The sequence below is a fragment of the Otolemur garnettii genome, unplaced genomic scaffold (genome assembly GCF_000181295.1).
Source record: "Otolemur garnettii isolate 467f Iridium unplaced genomic scaffold, OtoGar3 scaffold00019, whole genome shotgun sequence".
NCBI lineage: Eukaryota > Metazoa > Chordata > Mammalia > Primates > Galagidae > Otolemur > Otolemur garnettii.
Window position 1 is genome coordinate 15,405,095 of NW_003852414.1, and position 22,941 is coordinate 15,428,035.

The following is a 22,941-nucleotide window of genomic DNA, read 5'->3' on the forward strand; positions in this document are numbered from 1 at the left end:
AATAAAACAGAAACTTTGCTAAGAAAAGAAAAGAGAAACCCACAGGGATTCCGGAGAGGAATTTCTTCCATGGGTTCTCATAAAGCAACTCTTCATAACACAGCAAAAACCAAACAAACAAAAAAGCTTTCAATAGGTTCTTAGAGTAAAAACACCAACCTGAACCCAAGGCCTGTTTTTCTAAAGTATCATTTAAGGTAGGTTGATGACATAACAACCCAGAGGCTATGTTAGCTCAAGTGAAACTGCTCAGAGTACAGAGGAGAGATCATTATGGCTCTTTTTTTTTTTTTTTTTTTTTGCAGTTTTTGGCTGGGGCTGGTTTCAAACTCACCACCTCTGGTATATGTGGCTGGTGCCCTTCTTCTTGAGCCACAGGTGCTGCCCAGAGATCATTATGGCTTTTAAAACAAATGATGTTGATGTATTAATAGAGAACTTGAAATTTTGTAATGGTCTTACCTTTTGTTGTAATTAATGTAGGAGTAGGTTCGACATCAACAACTGTTTGTAAAAAAGGAAAATTAATTAATTATATATTTATAAAAGCCCACAATAATTGCATGTAGATAGTAAATATTATTTGGTTCACAAATACATAGACTACTCCATGTTTGGTTTACAATGATACATGATGACATGATAGAGACACAGGTACAGATAGAATATCTATCTATCTATCTATGCTACACAACATTCTACATCTATACGGCAAGTTTGAATACAAGGTCGGACAACTGAGTTTGCAAACTCATCCTAGAAAAAGTGCTCCATACCTCATTGCTGAATATCACTATGGTCACCAGATGGACAACAGAAGTACTTTGAAGGTGAATATTCCGCCTTGAGGTATATAGCACTTCTTCAAGGCTGAGTTTATGAAGTTAACTGTCAGACCCTGTACAACAGTTCTGATAATCATTACAGATGAGTTCCAAAATTGTTCTGAAGAGTGGAGTAGGTGCTGGCATCAGTGAATAGCTTCCCAAGGGGAGTACTTCAAAGGCAACTGTAGTGATATTCAGCAATCAGGTACATAGCTCTTTTTTCTAGAATGAGTCCAGGAACTTAACTGTCCAACCTCATACATTAGATTCCAGTACTATGATTCTCCCAGTTGCATTGGAGCCACTGATACCCTTAAAATGTACCCAACCTGCCCACAAGTAACAGCATTCCAGGCTAGGGGGTTTGAAGTTGGCCCACTGAAATGTTACAAGGTATCCAACATGACCCCGGAGATTGTGGTGTAGTACAACAGAGTTTTAAAAGCCAAAGACCTGCACCGTTTTAAAATGATAAAACCTCCTGAGACAAAAGGGTTAGTTTATCTAACTCAGTTATTTAAATCTATTACCTAATGAATAAGTTCATGTCTTGTGAAGAATACTAGGTGAGGTGGAATGGTGATGAAGTATCATTAGGGCCCAGATAGTGCCTTGTGAGCATTCGACACTGTCAATTAGCCTCAATCGCTTTCTCCATCTCAGAAGGAGACTGAATTAGTCCATAACTCATTCTATAATCAATTCTCTTTTGTTTGTTTTCTTAGAGACACAGTCTTGCTCTCTCACCCAGCCTGGCGTAGCTCACTGCAGCCCTTGAACTCCTGAGCTCAAGCGATCCTCCTGCCTTAGCCTCCCGAGTAGCTGGTGCACACAACCGGGCTTTGCTAATTTTTTTATTTTTAATTTTTAAAGATGGGGCCTCAATATGTTGGCCTTGAACCTGGACTCAAGCTGTCCTCCTGCTTCTACTCTATAAGTAATTCTGATTGCTTCCCAGAAGCCTGGCCTCTTCGGGTTTATGCTGGTATTACTTTAATCCCTTTCCCTTCACAAAGTAAAGCTTTGTAAAAATGCTCTGGTGACTGCATGCAGTTGGCAAATCCATACACATGGATATCTCATCATAAATGCATTGACAAACAAATATGATTATGTTAGCTGAGCAGACAGAGCGTGCCCCTTGCTCACTCAGAGAGGCAGACAAGGATGGATCACCATGGCAGACTGAATTTTTCAGTGATAAATGAACAGAGCTGGGATGGGCCTATAATCACATTATAATGGCATGCCTGATACCTGCCAATTTGAAAGAAATGATGGCCAATGAACAGACCCAACACATGATAAACTTAGTACTTACTTTTTGGTCTCTTACAAATATATCCTTTGTAGGAAGAACAGTGAATATTATTCCAAAACCCAGAAGATGCTTGTACAGCTACACAATCATTTCCTTCACCAGAGGGATCGCCTGTGTTCCAGTTGACAAAGGCAAGTGGATTGTTGTTTACCCAAAGCCACATCCCTGGTCATAAAATAAAACCAATAACAATGCAAGTGAAAAATAACCCGTCTTAAAATAAGTTAGGCTACTCATGCAAAATTTCTAAACACATTATTTTATACAGGAACCAATGGTTTTAAAAAAAGACTTTGAACAGACAAGACTGTAATGACTAAAATATATTTAAATTGAAAAATTACTTCCAATTAGTACAAATATGTATACTTCTCCTTCCCTAGTTCCCCCCTCCATGCCATCCCACAAAAAAATGCTTTTTAAAGCTTCGTAAACTAACTTAGCTATAGAAGATCTTTTTTAAATTGGCAACTCTGAGGATCGCATTATAGGAAAGTCATTTCAACTTTCAGTTCTTACCTCAAATAAAAATATGAGTTTGAATTTTCGAACTCATCACAAATTAATCATTGCTGTAGGTAAGACTTTCCAGAAATAAAACCAGGTTTTACATACAACATTTGGAAATATTTGTGATTGAATCATTGTTCTGCAAAAATTACCTTCAACATTTCTGTACAATCCTGTCCAAAAATTGGTTTTACTTTTAAGTGGCTCAAGCCGATATGACAGAAAACTGGATTCAGCGGCACTTTCGATGGAAACCAGAGTAGAGCCTGCAAAGTATAAAAGTATCAATTATTTTGTAAACAGTATTGATTGCAAGAACAATAAAAATCAACCAACTTCTCCACTTGAGGGGTGGACATTTTTCTGATCAGAATTTCAGTTTCCATTTTGAAAACATCTTTTGTGATATCCTGGATGGAGTTAAAAGACATTCTTCTTAGTAAAGTATCACAAGAATGGAAAAGCAATTATCCAATGTACTCAGTACTAATATGAAGCCAGCAGATGATCTAAGGCGTGTCCACATAGGAGAAAAACTCATTTCAGTTCAAGTTAGGGCGAGGGGTAATGAGAGAGGGGGAGGGGGCTTGGGTGCTCTCACTGAATGGGCACGGGGTGGGGGTGTTTGGCACAACTTTTGTAGGTGGGGCATAACCACAAGAGGGTCTCTACTAACAAAAACAAATATTTTGACCTGGTTGTTCATACCCTCACATTGACCTGAAATAAATTTACTTTTCAAAAAAAAAAAAAAAGAAAGGAAAGGAACTTACACAGAAAAAATAAAAAAAGAAAGAAAGAAAATATAGTTTTGAGCATCACTGGAGTCCAAGCACTGAAGTAGTTGTTCCCACAGGGTACTCAAAGATGAGTAGGACGTAGAATATGTCTTAAGAGAGTTATGGTTCCGTGGCCAGTCATAAGAGCACGCAGGGATATCAGAGAGGAGGTGTTAAATGCAATATGCTATGGACACATCAAATAGTCACGTTAGGTGGAGTAAATAAAAGAGAGGCTAAGAGGAAATAGGATTTAAATGGAGATAGTGCAGTCTTTCAAGTAAAAAGGATAGGAAATTCTTTTAGGAAGAATTAACAAGGGGAAAGATAAAGCCAGAGGGAAGTGTAGAACGTCTCCAGGGACAGAGATGGCTTGGTCTGGAGGGGACGTAGCCCAATACGGTCAGTCGGCTAAAGAAAGACACAGGTTGCGTCTCACTGCAAGAAGGAAGGAGACTGGTACTTAGGGCAAGGTGATGACAAAAAGGACTCAGCTTTTTCTGGCAGCAGAATGATGTAATGTAGTGTAGGACTATGAATCCAGCTGTTATGCAGGGAACCATTCAAGGTACAGAGAGGAAATTGTGAGACCAGATAGATAACCACGAAAGGGACAATCCACATTAGATGGTGTCGGCGTTAGGTTTTAAAGTAAGAACCATAGCTTTTTAGTAATAACTAATACAATTTTAAAAAATGTCCTGCCTAACATGTTGCTTTGGGGCTTTACAAGCATTATCTGATTAAATTTTTACAAGAACCTCAGAAATAGGTACTATTGGTACCCCATTTTATAGTTAAAGAGAGCCAAGGACAGAGGAAAAGTAATTTGCCAAGACCCTGACACCAGTCGAGGGTAGAGTCATGTACAACTTAGACCTTCTGAGTCTTGAGGTCCTGGATGTAACAATATGCCTGTTTTCCGTATTACTGAGTTCTCGATTATCTATTCAGTGACTGTTTTCACTGGACGACTCCATAATTCACCATTAAATACACTTTGTAGACATTCATCAGTTCAAAGTATCTGTTATGTATTTTAAGAATGAGAATTTGACTCATTCATTTCATTCATTATATTTACTGGAAAATACAGTCACCTAAAATTGAAGACAAAGTTTCTTACATACTCATTGCAAAAATTTAAAGAAAAAATACTAAGCAACCTGAAGAAAAACATTTATTCATTTTTTAAATTTTTTTCTATTTTTTTTAGTAGAGATGAGTGGGGGGGCTCGCTGGTCTTGAACTCCTAAGCTTAAGCAATCCACCTACCTCACCCTCTCAAAGTGCTATGATTACAGGTGTGAGTCACCTGACTGAAAAACATTTTTATAAATGACTAAAGTAGACTTCAGATAGCATCAGCAGAAATGGCAGAATATGTACCTCTGAAAATCTTTTCCCCTATAAAAGCAGTGAGAAAACCTACAAATCCATTAAAATCAACTTTTCCAGAATTCTAAAAATTAATCAAAGGCTTGCAAGAATACAAGAAAAAATGACTGCATCTCAGGAGTTAACAGTGAGCTTCACGGTGTTTTAACTAGTCCTGATCTTTGTCTTCTTCCCAGCTCCACAGTTGTCTTCAAAACCAACAGCCCCACAACAACTGTGAAAATCAATAACAAGTGGATTAATAGTCCTGTAGTACAGGATACCCCTGGAGAGGTTGGAATGGGATTACAGCTCTTTTTAAACTCTTTCTCAAAGAATTTCCATGATTTGACCTGATAGTTCTCTAGAAAACCCTAAGTGCAAAGAACCTTATCCCTGGAAATGTTTGTTAAAAGCCTTTGGTGGCAATGGTCTAACACTGTAGTTGCCCATGGCAGTGGTGGTACAAGGTTGAGTTTTGAATGAACTTGAAGAAAATGAGAATATATAGCCCTTCACTGTTGGATAAAGAACCCTGAGTTAGAGCAAAATAAAAAAACCCTACTAAATACATCCAGGAAGCATTAAATACTAAAATAATTCAGTAAAATATTTAGTGGGATATAAGTAGGTGAGTTTTTAATGCACCCTAAAAAGTTAACTTTGGCATTTTTTACTACAGGGAGAAAATCATTCCTTGTTATCATGCCTATTTTAGTTTAGTTTAGTTTTTCTTCACAAATACAATAACCAGATATAAATACTTTTCTATTAATAGCAAAATAAAGGAAAAAATGATTGCTGGGTACTTGTAAAGTCTGAGCTTATCAGTCCCAAGACTCTGGGGAACTGAGTATGAGAATCCTGACAACTAAGAATGTGAGGGCAGAGGGAAGAAATATTTGTGCAGAAAATGATCTGAATTTTCTAACATATTGATGCTACAAAGTTGGAAATTATGTTTAAGGGACATCACATTGTTCTCTTACAAAATAAATCAGTTTTCATTTTTCTTGTTGTCGTTGGGTTCTTTTTTTGCAGATTTTGGCTGGGGCTGAGTTTGAACCCACCACCTCCAGCATATGGGACTGGTACCCTACTCCTTTTGAGCCACAGGCACCACCCAAAATAAATCAGTTTTTAAAAATCAGGTTAGCGGGAGGGTGATTGGTGGGGTCACCTCTATGGTTTATCTTATAAGGGTACAAATGAATCTTTCTAAAAGCAGAGTATGAATGCAGAGTCTTAACACATGAAGGCTATGTTAACCAGTTTGATGAGAAAATTGTGTATGAAAACACCATACTGTACCCTGTGATTGCATTTATGTACACAGCTATGATTTAATAATAATAAAAAAAACAGGTTATCTTTACATTACTTGTGTTTATAATGTATGTTATTAGTGCCATGGGACTCCAGAATAGATTATTATGAATTCTTCTTTCAGGAAATGTGGCACTTACCCATCCTAAGACACTCCAGAGAAGCTTGGCCCCAGTTCCTGGTATATGAGGATTCAATGTAGTAGCAGTGAGCATGGAACGGAATCCAGGCCGTGTGCTGTGACTCTGGGCACCTGCCGGGCAGCTGTGGAGGCTCCGTGGCAGGGACCACTGTTAAGAAAAATCTATTTAAAATAAAACTAAACCAAAAGTATTTGTAGCATGTAGAATAATATTTCAGTGGCTAAGGAAAACGTTACCACCTAGTATTATTAAACAACAACAAAAAGACTTCCAATGGTTACCGTTTGGATCTACCATTATTATTATTCTTTTTACTTTATGTTTTTAAAATTTTAAATATATTTCAATAGACTGTACTACGGAATACTAGCAATCAACCACATTCATAGTTAAGACCATACCTATAAAGATTAAGTTTTTTAAGTCATCCCCAAATAATTTGTAATTTTCCAGCCATTCTTTTCCTTGTCTGAGATCCTAACTCATATAACCCCTCATTAATATTAATGACACCTGTGATATAACTGAGTTGGAATTCTCAAACTATATCCATAATACACATTCTGATAAAATTATTTTGACCTGAATATGTTGTTAACATCAAACGTTAAGCATAATTTCCTGGGGAATCCATTATCATAGATTCAGAGAACAACCTTTATAATAAAAACTCTGAGGTTTATTAAAGGGCAAATAAGCCCTCAAAAAAAAAAAACACCAATATTTTCTATTGCCATGATTTTCATCTGTGTATGCGTGGTGTATGCTACGATGGTCTTTCGTTAGGTAAAGAAATCTATTTTATCTTATTTTTAGCTACCCAGCATTTAATAACATCAACAGTGGTGTATACTAGCTTATTCAGAAAATTTCAAATCGTCTGGTTCTTTTGCATATTCAGTTACCATCTGATTTTTTGCAGACAAAATGAAAACTTTCATTGCAAGGAGTCGTCTTCCAGAAGCCATCAAGATCCAGATAGACGCAGGCTGATTTCAGTTTGGGCTCATCAGCAGCCCAATTAGTGTACCTCACCCTCCACTTATCTGTCCAAGTGTACTCATTATTGGTCTGCAAGAACAAAAACAACCATTAACACGGAGCCTTGCTTCATTTAGAAAATACCAGAAGAACCAAAGCGAAGGATAAAGAGTATATTTAAGACCGTGATTGGATGTGGAATTTTGCACGTTTGAGAATAAAAGGAACATTACAAGTCATTTCTATCAACTCAAATTCAGAAAATGCAGCCTTTCTCAGAAGTAATTATCTCTTGCAGATCTCTAGAAATGCATCCTTGGAAGCTATTTTGAAAAACACTGACTGAAGAAATCTTTACGTCTTATTCCCTGAAACTGTCTTCGTCTGCATGCTTTCAGAGCAAAGGAGAAGTTTCATCTTCATAATAAACAAAATATTTCATATACTAATATTGAAGTTATTTTAAAAATTAAGTAATTTTCATTCAATTCATGGACCCCTGAGAGAAACACTAAATCTCTACTGATCTTCTCATTGGTCTGTGGTAGAAACAGCACCAGTGATAAATGACATGGCTAAGGTCACTCAGGTAGTCAAATGGGCCTAAGTGTCTTAGGTGACTTTTCAGCTATATGAATTATGATGTCTTTTTTTTTTTTTTTTTGAGACAGAGTCTCACTATGTTGCCCTTGGTTGAGGGCTGTGGCATCACAGCTCATAGCAACTTCAAACTCTTGGGCTTAAGCAATTTTCTAGCCTCAGCCTCCTAACTAGCTGGGGCTACAGGCATCCATCACAATGCCTGGCTATTTTTTTGTTGCAGTTGTTATTGTTTAGCTGGCCTGGGCCAGGTTTGAACTGCCTGCCTCTGTGTATGTGGTTGGAGCCATAACCACTCAGCTATGCCGCCAGCCACCAAGCCTGCAGCTATGGTGTCAAAGACCCATGATGACATTTTTAAAAAAGAATATTGTTTTATTCCAGTCTTTATTGCACACTCAGTCTCTTATTAAAGTTCTGGTAATACACAACTGACATCATCAACAATATTACTTATCCATGATATCTTTTAATAATCTAATAGAGATTTGACAGGTTATGCCTAAGAATAGATAACTGAATTTTTAAAATATTCAAAACAATTATCCCCCTTTCAATGGCATTGTGTAATCTACCAGGCCAATTACCAAAGATCCACTGACAAAACCAAAAAAAATTCTAACTCACTTATTGTGAATCAGAATTTGGTTGCATTCTACCATATAATCAAATAGTGCTTGCACATCTAGTAATTCCATAGTTGCAAGGAAGGCAATAATGCTGTTTGTCCTAATTATCAGTACAGCAGAAAACCATTTAATCTTTAAAAAAATAAATAAAAAGCCTGTTTTGAACTCACAAGAGAATTGTGACCACATCTGTGAGAAGGAAATGAGTGATTTATCAAGAGACTCTATTATTCAAGACATGGTCAACAGAGACTTTAAAATGCCTGAGTTTAATCACAGAAATCATTATAGAACTACTTACTTTGAAATGTTTACTTCCCTACTTAGAAAATACTCATTGCACAAAGTGGAAGTTTCTATCTCTGCATCCGGGCATTAGCAGCTTTTTAAAATGTGATACCTTCTGTCTTTTTCTCTCTTGTTGATATGCCTTCTTTATGTTCTTACACACCAGACTACATCTACAAAGTCTGATTTTCTCTGAGAAACTCTCGGTCTTCCCCTGGCCCAAATGGTCCCTTTTCTCTTGCCCTATAACTCTTTGCATATACAGTAGAACCTCCATTGCTAATCCCCTCCCTAGACTGACCATCTTCTTAAGCTGGCCTAATTTTCACAGCCTGGACATATCAGTATACATGGACGTATCAGTACAGTAGGCCTAGTTCCTTATGTTGACCACCTCCATGTGTTGACTAGTTTGTTTTGGTCCACTGGGTGGTCAACTTTCAGACGTCCTACTGTGTTTCTATTTGACATTTCCTGTATTATTTCTTAATTGCTTGCTGACATATCTATTTCTTGGAACTAGAAATAGAAAACTGGAAAGTTTGCTGGCTGCCTAGCTAGACGGATGGATGAAGGGTGGACAGATGTTGACAAGGCATCAGAGAAGACTCTCAGTCTAGGAATATTCTGACAACTCATCACCACTCTTAGTTCCTCACCCCAACGCATTCCTGCCAACCTTTCCTTCTCTGTTACAGAATTCAGGAAATTGACTGTAATGAAGTATCTCTCACACACGGATGGACACTCCGCCACCTCAGGACTTATAACAAGTCTAGAATGTCTTAGCGCAAAAAAAAATAAAAAACATCCTCATCACCAACAACTGAGTAGTCCCTGAGCTGTTCTTTTCATTCTCATGGCATTGTTGCCATCCTGACACTGGAAGGAAATACGTGAGTCAAGAAAACGACTGAGATTCAAAATCTAATTGAATAGTTGAAAGCAGTAAGATACTTAATATCAATTAGATAATTCTTAGTTTGGCCAGATCCTTGAAGGTGTTGGGTCCCTAAAGGATGGGGTCTCAGTCGTGTTAGCACCAACACTGTTTCTTACAAGTAACACATATTTGTAACAGACAGAAAGAGAATCATATACACCCACAGTGCACCCATGACGGCAGGTGGCACGGGTTCCCGGCATCTTACCAAGTTACTGTTGAGGGCAATCCACACCCCCTCCTTAAGTGTTTGCATTTGCATCCACACAAATGCGTTGCTATAGGGATCCAGAATGCTTGCAATGAGGGAATTGTGAGCCCTGCAGTATTCCTCAGCTTCATGCCACTGCACTTTAAATTTCATGAGTGAATAGCTGCTTTCACCATATTTAATAAAGCCATCTGTTGGAACTGTTGCTGGAGAATTAGGCAAGGCCGGGTCTACAGTAAAAAGATCATTTTTATTAGTAATATCAAGAAACATCAATCGAGCACCCTTGGTACATGACTACTATATCTCATCCATCATAAAAATAATCGGAATAGCATAAATCCAAAATGTCAAGCATTAAAAATATTTCAGAAGCCATTTCACACCAGAAAACAAAGCTTCGTTTTTTAATTGATATGCCCAACTAAATTAAATGATTTCCTAACTGTATTTAGAATATGAAGGTAGATATATGATCAACTTTCTCAACTACAAAAGGTATTAAAAATTCAATATAATCTAATATCCAGATAAAAGAAATGGACACAATTTAAGACCAGAAATTAAAGAACATTGATCACTGCGTCATTACTAATCTTTATTTTTCCATCTTGGTCAAATGTCAAGGTGAAGAACAGTCTTCCCACCTGACTCCCCACCCCCGCTCCTGATTTGTTCTATTCCATCCATGACTTTGTATCTATTTGGCTATGTCTGTGAGTTATGTACCTTCAGGAGCCTGGGTAGGCTCTGGAATAAATCCCTACACTCCTGTCTGATTCATCTAACCTTGATCATAATATTAAATTTTATTCTTGATGATTTCTTATGCCCTTCACCTATGCCCCCAAAACCTTATCTAGATTGACCCAGGAGTGGCGCCTCTGTAAGTGAGAGTCACTTTAGCTTTCTGATCTTTCCTCCTCAATCTCCTAGGATGAGTTTCTGATCACTGCATTAGGCACATCTGTACTCTGGGCCGCTTCACATCAAGGCCCCAACAGAGCACTTGCTTCTGCAGGCCTTAGCTAATGTCCTAGGGCAGAAGTTAGCAAACAATAGCCAAAGGATCAAATCTGCCCATCTGTCTTTGTAACCAATGAGCTGTAAAGTCTTTTAAATGGTTGGGTGAAAGTGAGGGAGTTGAAGAAGAATAATATTTCAGGACCTGTTAAACACAAATTCAAATTTGTGTTCATGAATAAAGTTTTATTGGAACACAGCCACATTCACATGTTTACACATGTCTATGATTGCAGTAGAGTTTTTTCAACAGAGACTACACGATTCACAAAGATGAAAATATTTATAAGCCAGTTCTTTATCCTGGTCTAGGGATCTATATATCCTTGACTGCTGGGTTTTGTCTTGGCAAACTGACATGTTTTACTTTGTATCAACTTGACTTACCACCTGCCTTATTCCTACACTACAAACGTGACACACTTTCCTTTGCTTGTGACTGTTACACTATAATTTCATTCTATCCTCTCCTTTCTTCTGCTGTTGCTGCCATCTTGTGTTGATATAATATCATTAACCCAAGAGACCTCAGCCAGGACTTTTAGAATGTTAGAGCCTATCTGGAATGGAACAGTTTTACATTTTCCCAGGTTAGGGAGATAGGGTCTTGTCTTAATGCCACTGGAAAACACTTGGACTGTTAAAAGTGGTAAATGAGGTTTGAGGTAAAGCTAAAAAAAAAAAAGTTTCATAGAGGGCTTTATATAGAAGTAGAAAACAGCTCCTCTGTCCAATTTGCTTGTTTATAAAAACAATCATTAAAAAAAATCATGTGGAAAAAATGAAAATATTGAAAGTTTATTGCCAAGTTAGATCACAGGAAGTTTTTCTCTTCTTCATATGTTTCTGTATTTTCTTAAATTTTAGCAAAGAACGTGTCTCATATACTCTTTAAGATGGTGTTTCTTCACTAAAAGTTTAATATGCATATATAGGTATATATGCATAGAGGTTTTAAAGAATGCAGAAAACTATAATGAAGGAACTAAAGTCTGCAAAATCCCACTCTCTGAAAATAACAACAATTCCTATTTTGGTGCATTTCCATTGAGTCTTTTTTATTATTTCTTTTTAAGAGGAGTGAAGTTGCTATTATTTTTTGATAATTTGTAATTTTCAAAATTTGTATGCTGTCTTTTTCCACTTTAACACTGTGAACCTATCCTTAGGTCATTAAAAATTTGCAAATTTGTGGGGAGGTGATGGCTCACACCCATAATCCCCACACTTTGGGAGGATCACTTAAGCCCAGAAATTAATGCCAGCCTGGGTAACGAATTGAACTTTGTTGAACTTAAGTATAAAAATCGTTTCCCCTATACCTTTGCCAGCCCTCTGACAATAAGATGCCCTCCCTACAAAAAAATTTAAAAATTAGCTGGATGTGGTGGTGTACACCTCTAATTTCAGCTTTCAGAACACTGAGGCAAGAGGATCTCTTGAGTCCAGGAGTTTGAGGCTGCAGTGAGCTATGATCATGCCACTGCACTCCAGCCTAAAGGACAGAGCAAGACCTTATGTACATAAAAAAAAAATTTAAGCTTTTTGATTTTTATTCCCAGCAAAATATTCTATCACTTATGTCTATAAATAAGAAAAGAGTCTAAATAAGCTTTTGAATCACCAGTCACTCCTGTGAGGAGCTTCTTCCATCTGCCTAAAGAGCAGAGGTACAGATGGTGTGTTTTGGTGATTCCCATGGCCTAAGATTCTGGTGCTGTAGGGCACTGGGCAAAGAGAAAAGTGACATGACCTTGGGACAGCTTTAGGACCAAGAAAAGATTAGAATTCCTACAGTCCTGGACCATTATCTGAAAATATGTTACGTGATTTTTAGTCATTGCCAGGAGTTGATATTAGTTCCCTGATTATCCCAAGAGTATAAGAAAAAATTATTAAGTCTGGGAGAATAAGTACCTTCCAAATCCAACTTGTCCTCTCAGAGCCGTATGCAAAATGGCAGCAACCTTCCCACCCCCAACCTTCATGTCTGTTTTTAAATTTCTAATGCTTTTGTGCAGCTAGATATTTTTATTCTCGTTGGACTAGAAACTAAAATGTGTACAACCATCCTGTCGATCCCCAGTAAATAGCCACATACTCTGTATCATTTTCATTTAACCATTTTCAAGCTTCCTAAGATGAAAAAAAGAGAAACCTTGAATCAGAGATCTACATTTATAAGGCATAGAATCCAGAATGGATAATGAGGCTTTTATGATGCTTTGTACCAACGATTCTCAAAAAATCAGAGTTGAATTGAGATGTTCCTACTCTGACATTAAGAAAAGGTACAGGTAGGTGTTGGAACTCAGAAAATAATACTACAAAATGACGGCCTCAGAAGCAGAGGTTTTTCTCTGATCGTTCCCTGCCTTCTCATCTCTCAGTTCCATTGTCCCCCAAACCCAGCCATAGAAACTAAAATTCTTTCCCAAAGGAGTTCTTAAGCGCAAGGACTCTGTTTCTCCATAGGAGCCATAAAAATCTCAAAGTATTTTTTTTCTTTTTGGATTAATAATCAAGGCACAAACTATTATGGTACAATGTTTGCATTTGTTAGGTAAAGTCCCTGTTGTAGTTGTGTCCTGCTCCCAGGAGATGTGCCATAGACCATTACATTGTGCCCATTAGGTGGGAGCACTCCAATCTCCCTCCTTCTCTCTCCCCTTCCTCCTTCCCCTGCTCAACTTGAATTAAATTGAGTTTTTCTCTTTTGCAGGCATGTGTTAGATTGTCTACTGGCTTCATATTAGTATTGAGTACATTGGATACCTGCTTCTGAATTCTTGTAATACTAAAGAGAATGTTCTCCAACTCTTCCAGGTTAATGCAAAAGATGTAAAGTGTCCCTCTTTTTTAATGGCTAAATAGTATTCCAGAGCATACATACACCACAAAAACCTAAAAATATTAGTCTAACTTCCCTTTTGGCCTCTCTGCGTAAAAACTGGCCATATAGAAATTATCTAACCTACCTTAGTTGACCATAAATCATAAGATCCCCCCATTCTAGAGACAGTCCTACCCCAAAGGAAGGGCACTGCTCACAGAGGCCAAGAAGAATCTAGACCAGCGGTGGTTCTCAACCTGTGGGTCGCGACCCCATTGTAACAATGAAAATACATCCTGCATTTCAGATATTTACATTACGATTCATAACAGTAGCAAAATTACAGTTATGAAGTAGCAACGAAAATAATTTTATGGTTGGGGGGTCACCACAACATGAGGAGCTGTATTAAAGGGTTGCAGAATCAGGAGGTATTAGGGAGGTTGAGAACCACTCCTCCAGACCGACTGTCCTTGCTGGGTTAGATCACACCCCTTTTTGTCTAACTGTTTTTCTATATAGCTTTCTGTACTTTGTTGAATCTAAGTATAAAAATCATTTCCCGGTCAGTGCCTGTGGCTCAGCAAGTAGGGCGCTGGCCCCATATGCCGGAGGTGGCGAGATCAAACCTAGCCCCAGCCAAAAACTGCAAAAAAAAAAAAAAAAAAATCATTTCCCCCTGGACTTTTCTCTGGGGTCTTCCTTCTGAAAGTTTCTGTGTCATGTAAAACTATGATGAAATACATTTGTGTGCCTTTTCTCCTGTTATATGCTGCCTCTTGCCAGTGATGGTCAGTGAACCTTCAGAAGACAAAGGAGAAACTTTCCCCTGACTCCTACATAGGCAAATCCTCCAAATTTCTAACAAAATTAGGAAAAGTTTCAACATCAAGGTTAGTCTGCCTGCTAAGAGAATGAGAGAATAAAGCACAGAAAATGTCAACCTTTTTGTCTGTCACAGGTGCACGTGAATTAAAGCGAGAATCAAAGTTAATGTTGTATAAGGGAATGATTTTTTTTTGCAGTTTTTGGCCGGGGTTGGGTTTGAACCTGCCACCTCTAGTATATGTGGCCAGCACCTTACTCCTTTGAGCCACAGGCACCGCCCAGGAATGATATATTTTTTAAAGTAGAAAAGCCAGCCCTTCCAGGCAGGCATGGTTCAGCGGAACTTACTGGGAAGCGTGGGAAGCATCTGGCGCGTGTAGCCGTGCTCACTGTCACAGAGGAACTTACCAGGAGGCGTCTGGCACATGTAGCCGCGCTTGCTGTCACAGACGTCGTCCATCCACTTCCCTGCCTCATTGGATTTGCCCCCAATAATAACCACACAGTCAGCCTGTTTATTTACAGAGAAAGAAAACAAGTATGAATCAACAATTATGTTCATCGATTCATCAACATGCCAAAAATAACCTCTCATTATCCTTAACTTCCAAATCTTACGATGGCCCTAATTGATTGTATATGCAACCCATCATTACTTTCTGTACAACTGTACCCACAGTCCATGCAGATCTCCTACATTTGAATTCTTGCTATCTGAATTGAAAATCAAACAGATTATGGATAAATTTTGAAGGCAGGCCTCAGAAACTTTCCTATCAGTAATTGTATCAATTGCTACCACCCCTTAGAAACCAAAGAAACCAGAAAAATATGGTATCCTCCCTCTCCAAATTCTCACTAACCAATATTCAGAGCTAATTGCTAGGATAGCTTCATATCTTATTTATAATCTGATAAGGGAGGATGCCAGGGCTAGCTAGAAAAATTATATTTGTTTGGTTGTGAATGTGTTTGCAACCCCAAGCTTCCACAAGGCGGTATATCAACCAACATGAACCCCACACATGCTTAAGTTTTGACCCAGTGTCAGCTGAAGATTTTGATTATAACATGTGCCATTCATTTTAAAAATTATAAATTATAATTCATAATGTCTGACACTGCTCTAAATGTACTGGCCAAGTACTATACATGCATGAATGCATTTAAATTCATACCCATCCTATGAGGTAGGTGATATGATTGTGCCCATTTTACAGATGAGAGAAATGAGGCAAAAGGAAATCAGATAACTTGCTGGTGGTCACACAGGCAGTAAGTGAAAGAGTTGGGGTTCACTACCAGTTCTTTAGGCTCTCCACAGCCTGGCTGTACAGGAAAACAATAAGAACTATTTCCCAATGTGTGAGGAATGTGTGGTGCCCTGGGGGCAGGAGGGCTCCCAGGCTTCTTGTTAATAAAAAGCAATCCAGGAAGGGAAGATTGGATATTGCCTTGAAGGGAGGTACAATGAAGAAGAGAGTTAGGCCAGCAAGTCAAGGGTACAGAGCAGAGAGATTGATAAAACCTCCTCCCTTAGTAACATTGAAAGGCCGTGTACTGCGTTTCACCTATTTTAAGATGAACATTTCTTATATATTCACATTTCTAGAATGAGAGATGTGTACCCTACTCAGAATGTTAGAATTAAATTGGCAGCTATTCTTTTTTACTGGCACATAAAATTATGGTGAATTCTTCTATCCATAGTTATCTTAGCTGCAATGACAATTAGCCTTTTAGATACTCTGACTTTTCTTTTCCTGTTTACACTGGTTGAGCTGTGCTGCTCTTGTACTTTAGGCTTCAGAAGTCAGTCCAGATACAGACTCGCCCTTCTATAGCACTGAGTCTCTGCTACCGCTGCCAGACTATACCATACAGAAGTAGTGAGGGGTATGGACGCCGTGGCCAGGGTCTGGGAATTTCCTACAGGTACAAGGTCACAAACTATGCACCTGTTGGCTACACCTGGCCCAGTCTTGAGGTTGGTTTGTGATCATTTAAGTTGCATCTCCATCTTTCCTCCATTCTCCCTTCCTTTTGAAGCTTAAATATATGAAAAGTATAGACTTGGAATATTCTCTCTCTTTCTCACACATACACTCCATATTCCATCAAGCATTCATTCTCTTTGGTAATTGACTATATCCCCAATAAGTCTCTAATCTTTTTGTCTCACATGCATTGAACCTAAAACACCACACTTCCTTTCCCAATGGGCTAAAAAACGGTGTCATGGGTGTGAGAAAGCCTCTCCATGCCGTTTCCACAGGTAAAATTGTTACTCCCTTAGAGGTCATCAAACTAGGACAGGGACCTTAATTCAGTTCACCACCTGTTTTTATAAGGAAAGTTTAATTGGAACACAGCCATGTTCATTTGTCTGTGCTTCTTTCACATTATCATGGTTGCAACAGAGACCTTTTTGGCCCTCAAAGCCTCAACTTCCCCATTATATAAAATCCTTGCCAATTTCTGCAAGTCACCACCACCCAAACACAATACTTTTCACTATTCCCCCTTTACAGCTGATTTATTGACCAAATCCTTTCTTTCTTGAAGTACTATATAAAATTCATCTCAGTATTTTTCTCCTGAAGTGCCATTTCTCCCATTCTAACTCCTGTATCTACTGCTGAAGGAGCAGAGGAGGGACAACCACCTGCCCCCTGCCCCCATCTCCAGATACGGTCTGCAGTCTAACATGGAATGGGGTACTATGCTCATTTAAAGTAAGAGGATGGGGCTTGGGGCAAGGTCATTGTGGACCAGCCAGAAATAAAGAGAGGAGACCTCATCAAATCATTCTGCTGTGGCCTTGGTGCCTGTAGCTCAGCAGCTAGAATGCCAGCCATATACACCAGAACTGGTGGGTTCAAATCCACCCCAGGCCTGCCAAACAACAATGACAACTACAACAACAACAACAACAACAAAAAATAGCCAGGTGTTGTGGTGGGCACCTGTAGTCCCAGTTACGGGGGAGGCTGAGGCAAAAATATTGCTTGAGCCCAAGAGTTTGAGGTTGCTGTGAGCTGTGATACCACAACACTCTACTGAGGGTGACAAAGTAAGAACCTGTCTCAAAAAAAAAAAAAACATCGTTCTACTTTGCACTAGATCCCCTCCCCCAAATTTGGGTTTGTTTCTATAGTTATTTTCTATTTGTGGTAAAAATACCAATGTTCCACTTTTTCCACTAAGAAGTTTCCTATTAAAAGAAATTGAAGCAAAAAGGGAATAGATTTAAAGCAAATGTTAAGGACTTTCAATCAGGCTTGTGTGTTATGTAAGGAGGTTGGAAGGTATCCCTCCCATCCACAATATGTACCCCATAAAAAGCCTGGGGAAACTGATATCAATAACTCTTTTTAAAATACATCATAAGGGCGGGACAGGGTGGCTCATGCCTATAATCCTAACACTCTGGGAGGCTGAGGTAGGATTGCATGAGCTCAGGAGTTCAAGGCCAACCTGAGCAAGGTCAAGACAGTGTCTCTACTAAAAATACAAAAATTAGTCAGGCTCCGTGGAGGGTACCTGTAGTCCTAGCTACTTGGAGCCTGAGGCTAGAGGATCAGTTGAGCCCAAGAACTGGAGGTTCCTGTGAACTTTGATGACATGGCACTCTGCCTAGGGTGACAGAATGAAATTGTGTCTCAAATAAATAAATACCATCATAAAAGGGAAGTCATAAAATAAACAGCTGATCCCCTACAGTAGAGAAACAGACAGATAGGAAATCTCTACTGACTAGGGCAGAATCCCAGGAGCAGAAAAGTCCATGGGAACCAGTGAGTGAGGTAGGAAAAATGAAACTGTCATTGACAGATTCCTGGAGGCTCAGTGTGGACAAGTTTGAAAATTAATAATTCTTGATGGGTAAGCCAGGCCCAGTGGCTCACGTCTGTAATTGTAGCACTTGGGAAGGCCGAGGCAGGTGGATTGCTTGAGCTCAGGAGTTCAACACCAGCCTGAGAAAGAGCAAGAACCATCTCTACAACTAGCTAGATGTCATGGTGAGCACCTATAGTCCTAGCTACTGGGGAGACTTAGGCAAAAGGATCACTTGAGCTTAAGAGTCTGAGGTTGCAGTGAGCTATGATGCCATAGCACATTACTGAGAGGGACAAAGTAAGACTGTGTCTCAAAAAAAAAAAAATCGCTTGGTGGGGATAATCTTAAATAGATCCCCATATTTTTGTGAGTTTTACTGCCACTAGCTCTTACCAGGTCGTCACAGTGAAGACCAGAGGAAAAAAAAAATCCCCTCTTGCCTCCCACAGAGGATGTGGGAAAGAACCATTTGAAATACACCAGATTACTGTGTTCTAACAAGACACAGCTACAGATGTTCTGACATTTACAACTACAGCAAAAAGCAAACACAGTCTACCTTACCTTGATAAACTTTAAACTTCACACCAAGAGTCCATTTATCTTATTTCCCTTTGGCCAGTACCTTACATCCAACTTTCAACATAAAAATACAAAGCATACTAAAAGATAAAAACCGCAATTTGAGCTGGGTGTGGTGGCTCATGCCTATAAAGTCCAGCACTTTTAAGAGGCCTAGACAGGAGGATCACTTGAGGCCAAGAGTTTAAGACCAGCTGGGCAACATAGCAAGACCCTATCTCTACAAAATAAAAAAAAATTAGCTGGGCATGGGTGACATGCACCTGTAGCCCCAGATATTTGGGAGGCTGAGGCAGAAGGATCATCTGAGGCTAATTCTAGGTTGTAGTGAGATGTAATCGCATCATTGCACTTTAGCCTAAATGACAGAGAGTTTGTCTTATAAAAAAAAAGTTTACACACAAATTAGAAGGAAGAGCAAGCATAAGAATCATATTCAGACATGAAAGATGGCAGAGACTGGGAATTATCAGATCAAAAATTAAATAACTATGAATAAATAATATAATAATATACCATGGTCACTAATATAAAACATAGATACCACACAAGAACATAAAGGTCACATCATGTAAGAAGAGAGATGAAAAATGCCAACCAAGAATCAAAAGGAAATGCTAGAAATCAAAAAACCTATAACGGAAATGAAGCATATTTCTAATGGGCTCTTCAACAGTCTAGACATGGTCAAGGTCTAGAGGAACAAAAGAAAATAGTTGACTAATAATGGACTTAGAGTTTCTCAAAATTAATGATAGATAAATCACAGAACCAGGAGGCTCAACGAACATCAGGCATGATAATTACTTTAAAACTGCACCTAAGCATATCATACTTAAACTGCAGAAAATCAAACATGAAGAGAAAAACTTGGAAGAAGAGCTAGAGACAAAAAAATGCCTAAGCTATAAAGAAGAGTAACTCGCTCCATACCAGTGATTCTTTTTTTCTGGATATACCAGTGATTTTCAATTGGTGTGCCATGAAGGATCTTAGGAGTGCCACAGAAATTTTTAAAGATCATTAATTAAATTGATTTTGAAAGTAGTTCAAAGTAAGTATGTTTTTTTTAATCAACACAATTAAAATGTGCCACAGGAATTTAACTACAGGTTCAGTGTGCTGTAAAATAAAAAAGGCTGAAAAACACTGATGTATATACCTTTTCCTTCCAGGTAGGCTCAGCCTAAAGCAGTTAAAATCTGCAAGAATAAACCACTCAAGGAGTATCCGTTCTGTAGGAATGGACTCGAGTGATGGGTAAACTTTTCCCAGAGGATGTATCAATAATATGATAATCCTACGCAAGCTGATAGTGTAGAGCGAGGTGACCCAAAACCGATACTTACATCTTCATAAGAAAGACTGCTTCTTCTTCCCCCAGGGTAACCCTTCCCCCAGTTGGTATAATGAACCCCTCGGCCATCTGTCCAGAGGAACGTGTGTTCTGAGTTGACATCATTCAGCCCGATCCAGGCATTAAACGTGGAGTCTTTCATATGATAGGTAAGGAAGGCTGAAAGTTTTACAAAAAAATTTAGACTTTGAGAACTGATAAACTATGAAAAATACTTAAAGCATCTTCAGTAAAAGACAGTGAGCATGTGATTTGTGCTTTTATCACTATTTCAGAGCACTTACCATGAAAACAAACACATTCTAAACTCAGCACTGTGTTCTCACTTGAGCCTTGGACTTGGAAAAGTTTCTTAAGAATAAAAGCCTTGCTTTTATCGGGGCCACTGCAGAGAGTCGTACAAGTCGCACCCTGCCCGAGAGCATCAGGTCAAGAAAGCCAAAGGCAGCTGAAGCCCATGGCAAGGCCCAGCTGCACTTTTTTTTTTTTTTTTTTTTTGCCATCATCTGGTTTATTGACAGGTAAATTGTTCAAAAACGTTCTCACAATTCAATACGGCCCAATCTGGGTTGTGGCTGCCTACCGACCTCCAAGAAGACGTACATTTTTCTAATTCCTAAAATGTCATCAGATGGGCTAGAAGCTGTCCTGATTCTGTAAACAAGATAATCTGATTATAACTAGAAAAGAGAAGGCTCTTAACCCAAAAAAGTTCTGGAAAGCAAAAATTGTCAATTCAAGAAGCAGTAGGCTGTCAAATTATCAAGTTCTTAGATTGCCAAACCAAGAATTATGCAACCGGGATTCCTCCTGGGTGGAGGTATAGCTCAGGGGCAGTGAGGGGGTAACCCCTAGACAACCTCTAGGCTGTCCACTGTGTGTGCTTGAACCCAGGGGGCCATCTTGATGCTAATGGACTCCCATCACTGGGCAAGAATATAGAACAAATATGGCTTCTTGCTTCTGATCAATTCTGTAGCAGAGAAGATGGTGGCAAACATCTAACAGCCATAAAAAGTTGAATTATACGTGTGCCCCTCCCTCTTCCCTAGCCCACTTCCACACCACCCATAGGAGCTCCCTTCTGGGACCAGCACCAGCACCCTAGCTCTTGACTTCCAGACAGATGAGCACCTATTCTACAGAATAACAATTTGCAAAGATTTATGCTAAAATAAGAAATGGAATGACTGAGCACTTGTGGTTACGAATACAAAATGTAAAATAGAAGTCTACAGAGATCAAATTATCTGTCCATTTATGAACAAACAGTTCCAAGGAAGAGCCATGGCTAAATGCTTACTCTTTCTGCACAGGGGAAATGTGGCAACCAACTTGCTCAGAAGTTCATATTTTTCTGAGTTAACTAAAGATTTTTTAAAAACAAAAATTTTTCTTGGACATTTTTTAGAGAGAGAGAGAAACATGGCTAGATACTTCTTTTGGTTTTGTTTTGTTTCCTAAATAAGATGAGAACATTTGCCTTATCCCATCTTGAAATAAAATAAGGAAACACTCCCTACCTGCCAACATTTAGCACTGACTTTCTTTCTGCCAACAACCACAATAAGAATTCAACGACGTGCGCCTGTTTTGCCAGGAATAATGTTACTTTATCTGAAAATTATTTCCTTCTGCACATCTCTATTATCCAGGTTCGATTTCATTATGCCAGGAATCAGCACTTTGTGGTTCAGAGAGGAAATCAATTACTGTGCTTCTCCGCTGGGCAGCCAAGCCCAAAGTGGGGTAGACAGAGAAATGGGAACGTTGCATTCTTACTTCGTGTCCTATGGTTTGACCCTTTTCTTTGAGGGTCTGGCAAGTTGCTCAACTTGTCAAAAGTTCTGTGAACGCGCTCGCTGGGTGGATTGAGTGTGCCATGAGTTCTAAGCAAGCCCATGGCGGCATTGACAGAGGGAAACGAACATTTGTGAGAGCACCAGGTGGGTTTCCAGTGTCTTTCTTCTTTCTTCTAGTTTTTGAGACGTATCCTATGTTTTAGTAAGCGATGTTAGAAGTTAAAGGATCTCAGAACCAAAAGAAAACTTACAGAATATTGAGTCCACCTTTCTCCTGCAGCATCCTCATACACACAGATTTGTAGATACACCAGACCGCGGTGGGCTCCATGCTGTGTGCCGGCAATCTGTGTGGCTCCACAGCATTGTTCCACATACTTTCCAGCTCAAGCTTTTCACAGCCCTTTAGAAACTTCACCTCCCTCACAAAGCCATCCATTGGACAGCTCTTCTGTTTCCTAATTTGGAGCTGACATCTATTTCCCTATAACTGCCATTCAAGGGTTCTACATCTTCCTTCTGGGCCACATGAGATGATCCTTCAAAGCCTGCATCCTCTTTTCCAAGCTGTAGAACCTGCAGATCTTTCAACCACTATGTGCTTGCCAGGTTCCCAAGCCCTTCCTCCATTTATTCTCAATCTCCTGTATGTGATCAGCGCATCCTCCTTAAAGAGCAATTCCCCATGGAACAGTGAGGTCAGCTCCAGAAAGACCGCATCAAAGTGGTAAGTGCCTTTCT

At 39.1% G+C, this 22,941-nt stretch overlaps 1 protein-coding gene across 1 annotated transcript in view; it reads right to left on the reverse strand.

Annotated features, from left to right (window-relative positions):
• The window catches only part of MRC1 (mannose receptor C-type 1), an 87,926-nt gene that overhangs the window by 1,479 nt on the left and 63,506 nt on the right, over nt 1–22,941 (reverse strand). Inside the window, exons 22-29 of the mRNA XM_003786779.3 lie at nt 20,391–20,557; nt 15,028–15,130; nt 9,933–10,165; nt 7,189–7,354; nt 6,281–6,430; nt 2,811–2,924; nt 2,149–2,313; nt 463–504 (exon numbers count right to left, since the gene is read on the reverse strand). Coding sequence (XP_003786827.1) covers nt 463–504; nt 2,149–2,313; nt 2,811–2,924; nt 6,281–6,430; nt 7,189–7,354; nt 9,933–10,165; nt 15,028–15,130; nt 20,391–20,557 — 1,140 coding nt within the window. The remainder of the gene's footprint in view (nt 1–462; nt 505–2,148; nt 2,314–2,810; nt 2,925–6,280; nt 6,431–7,188; nt 7,355–9,932; nt 10,166–15,027; nt 15,131–20,390; nt 20,558–22,941) is intronic.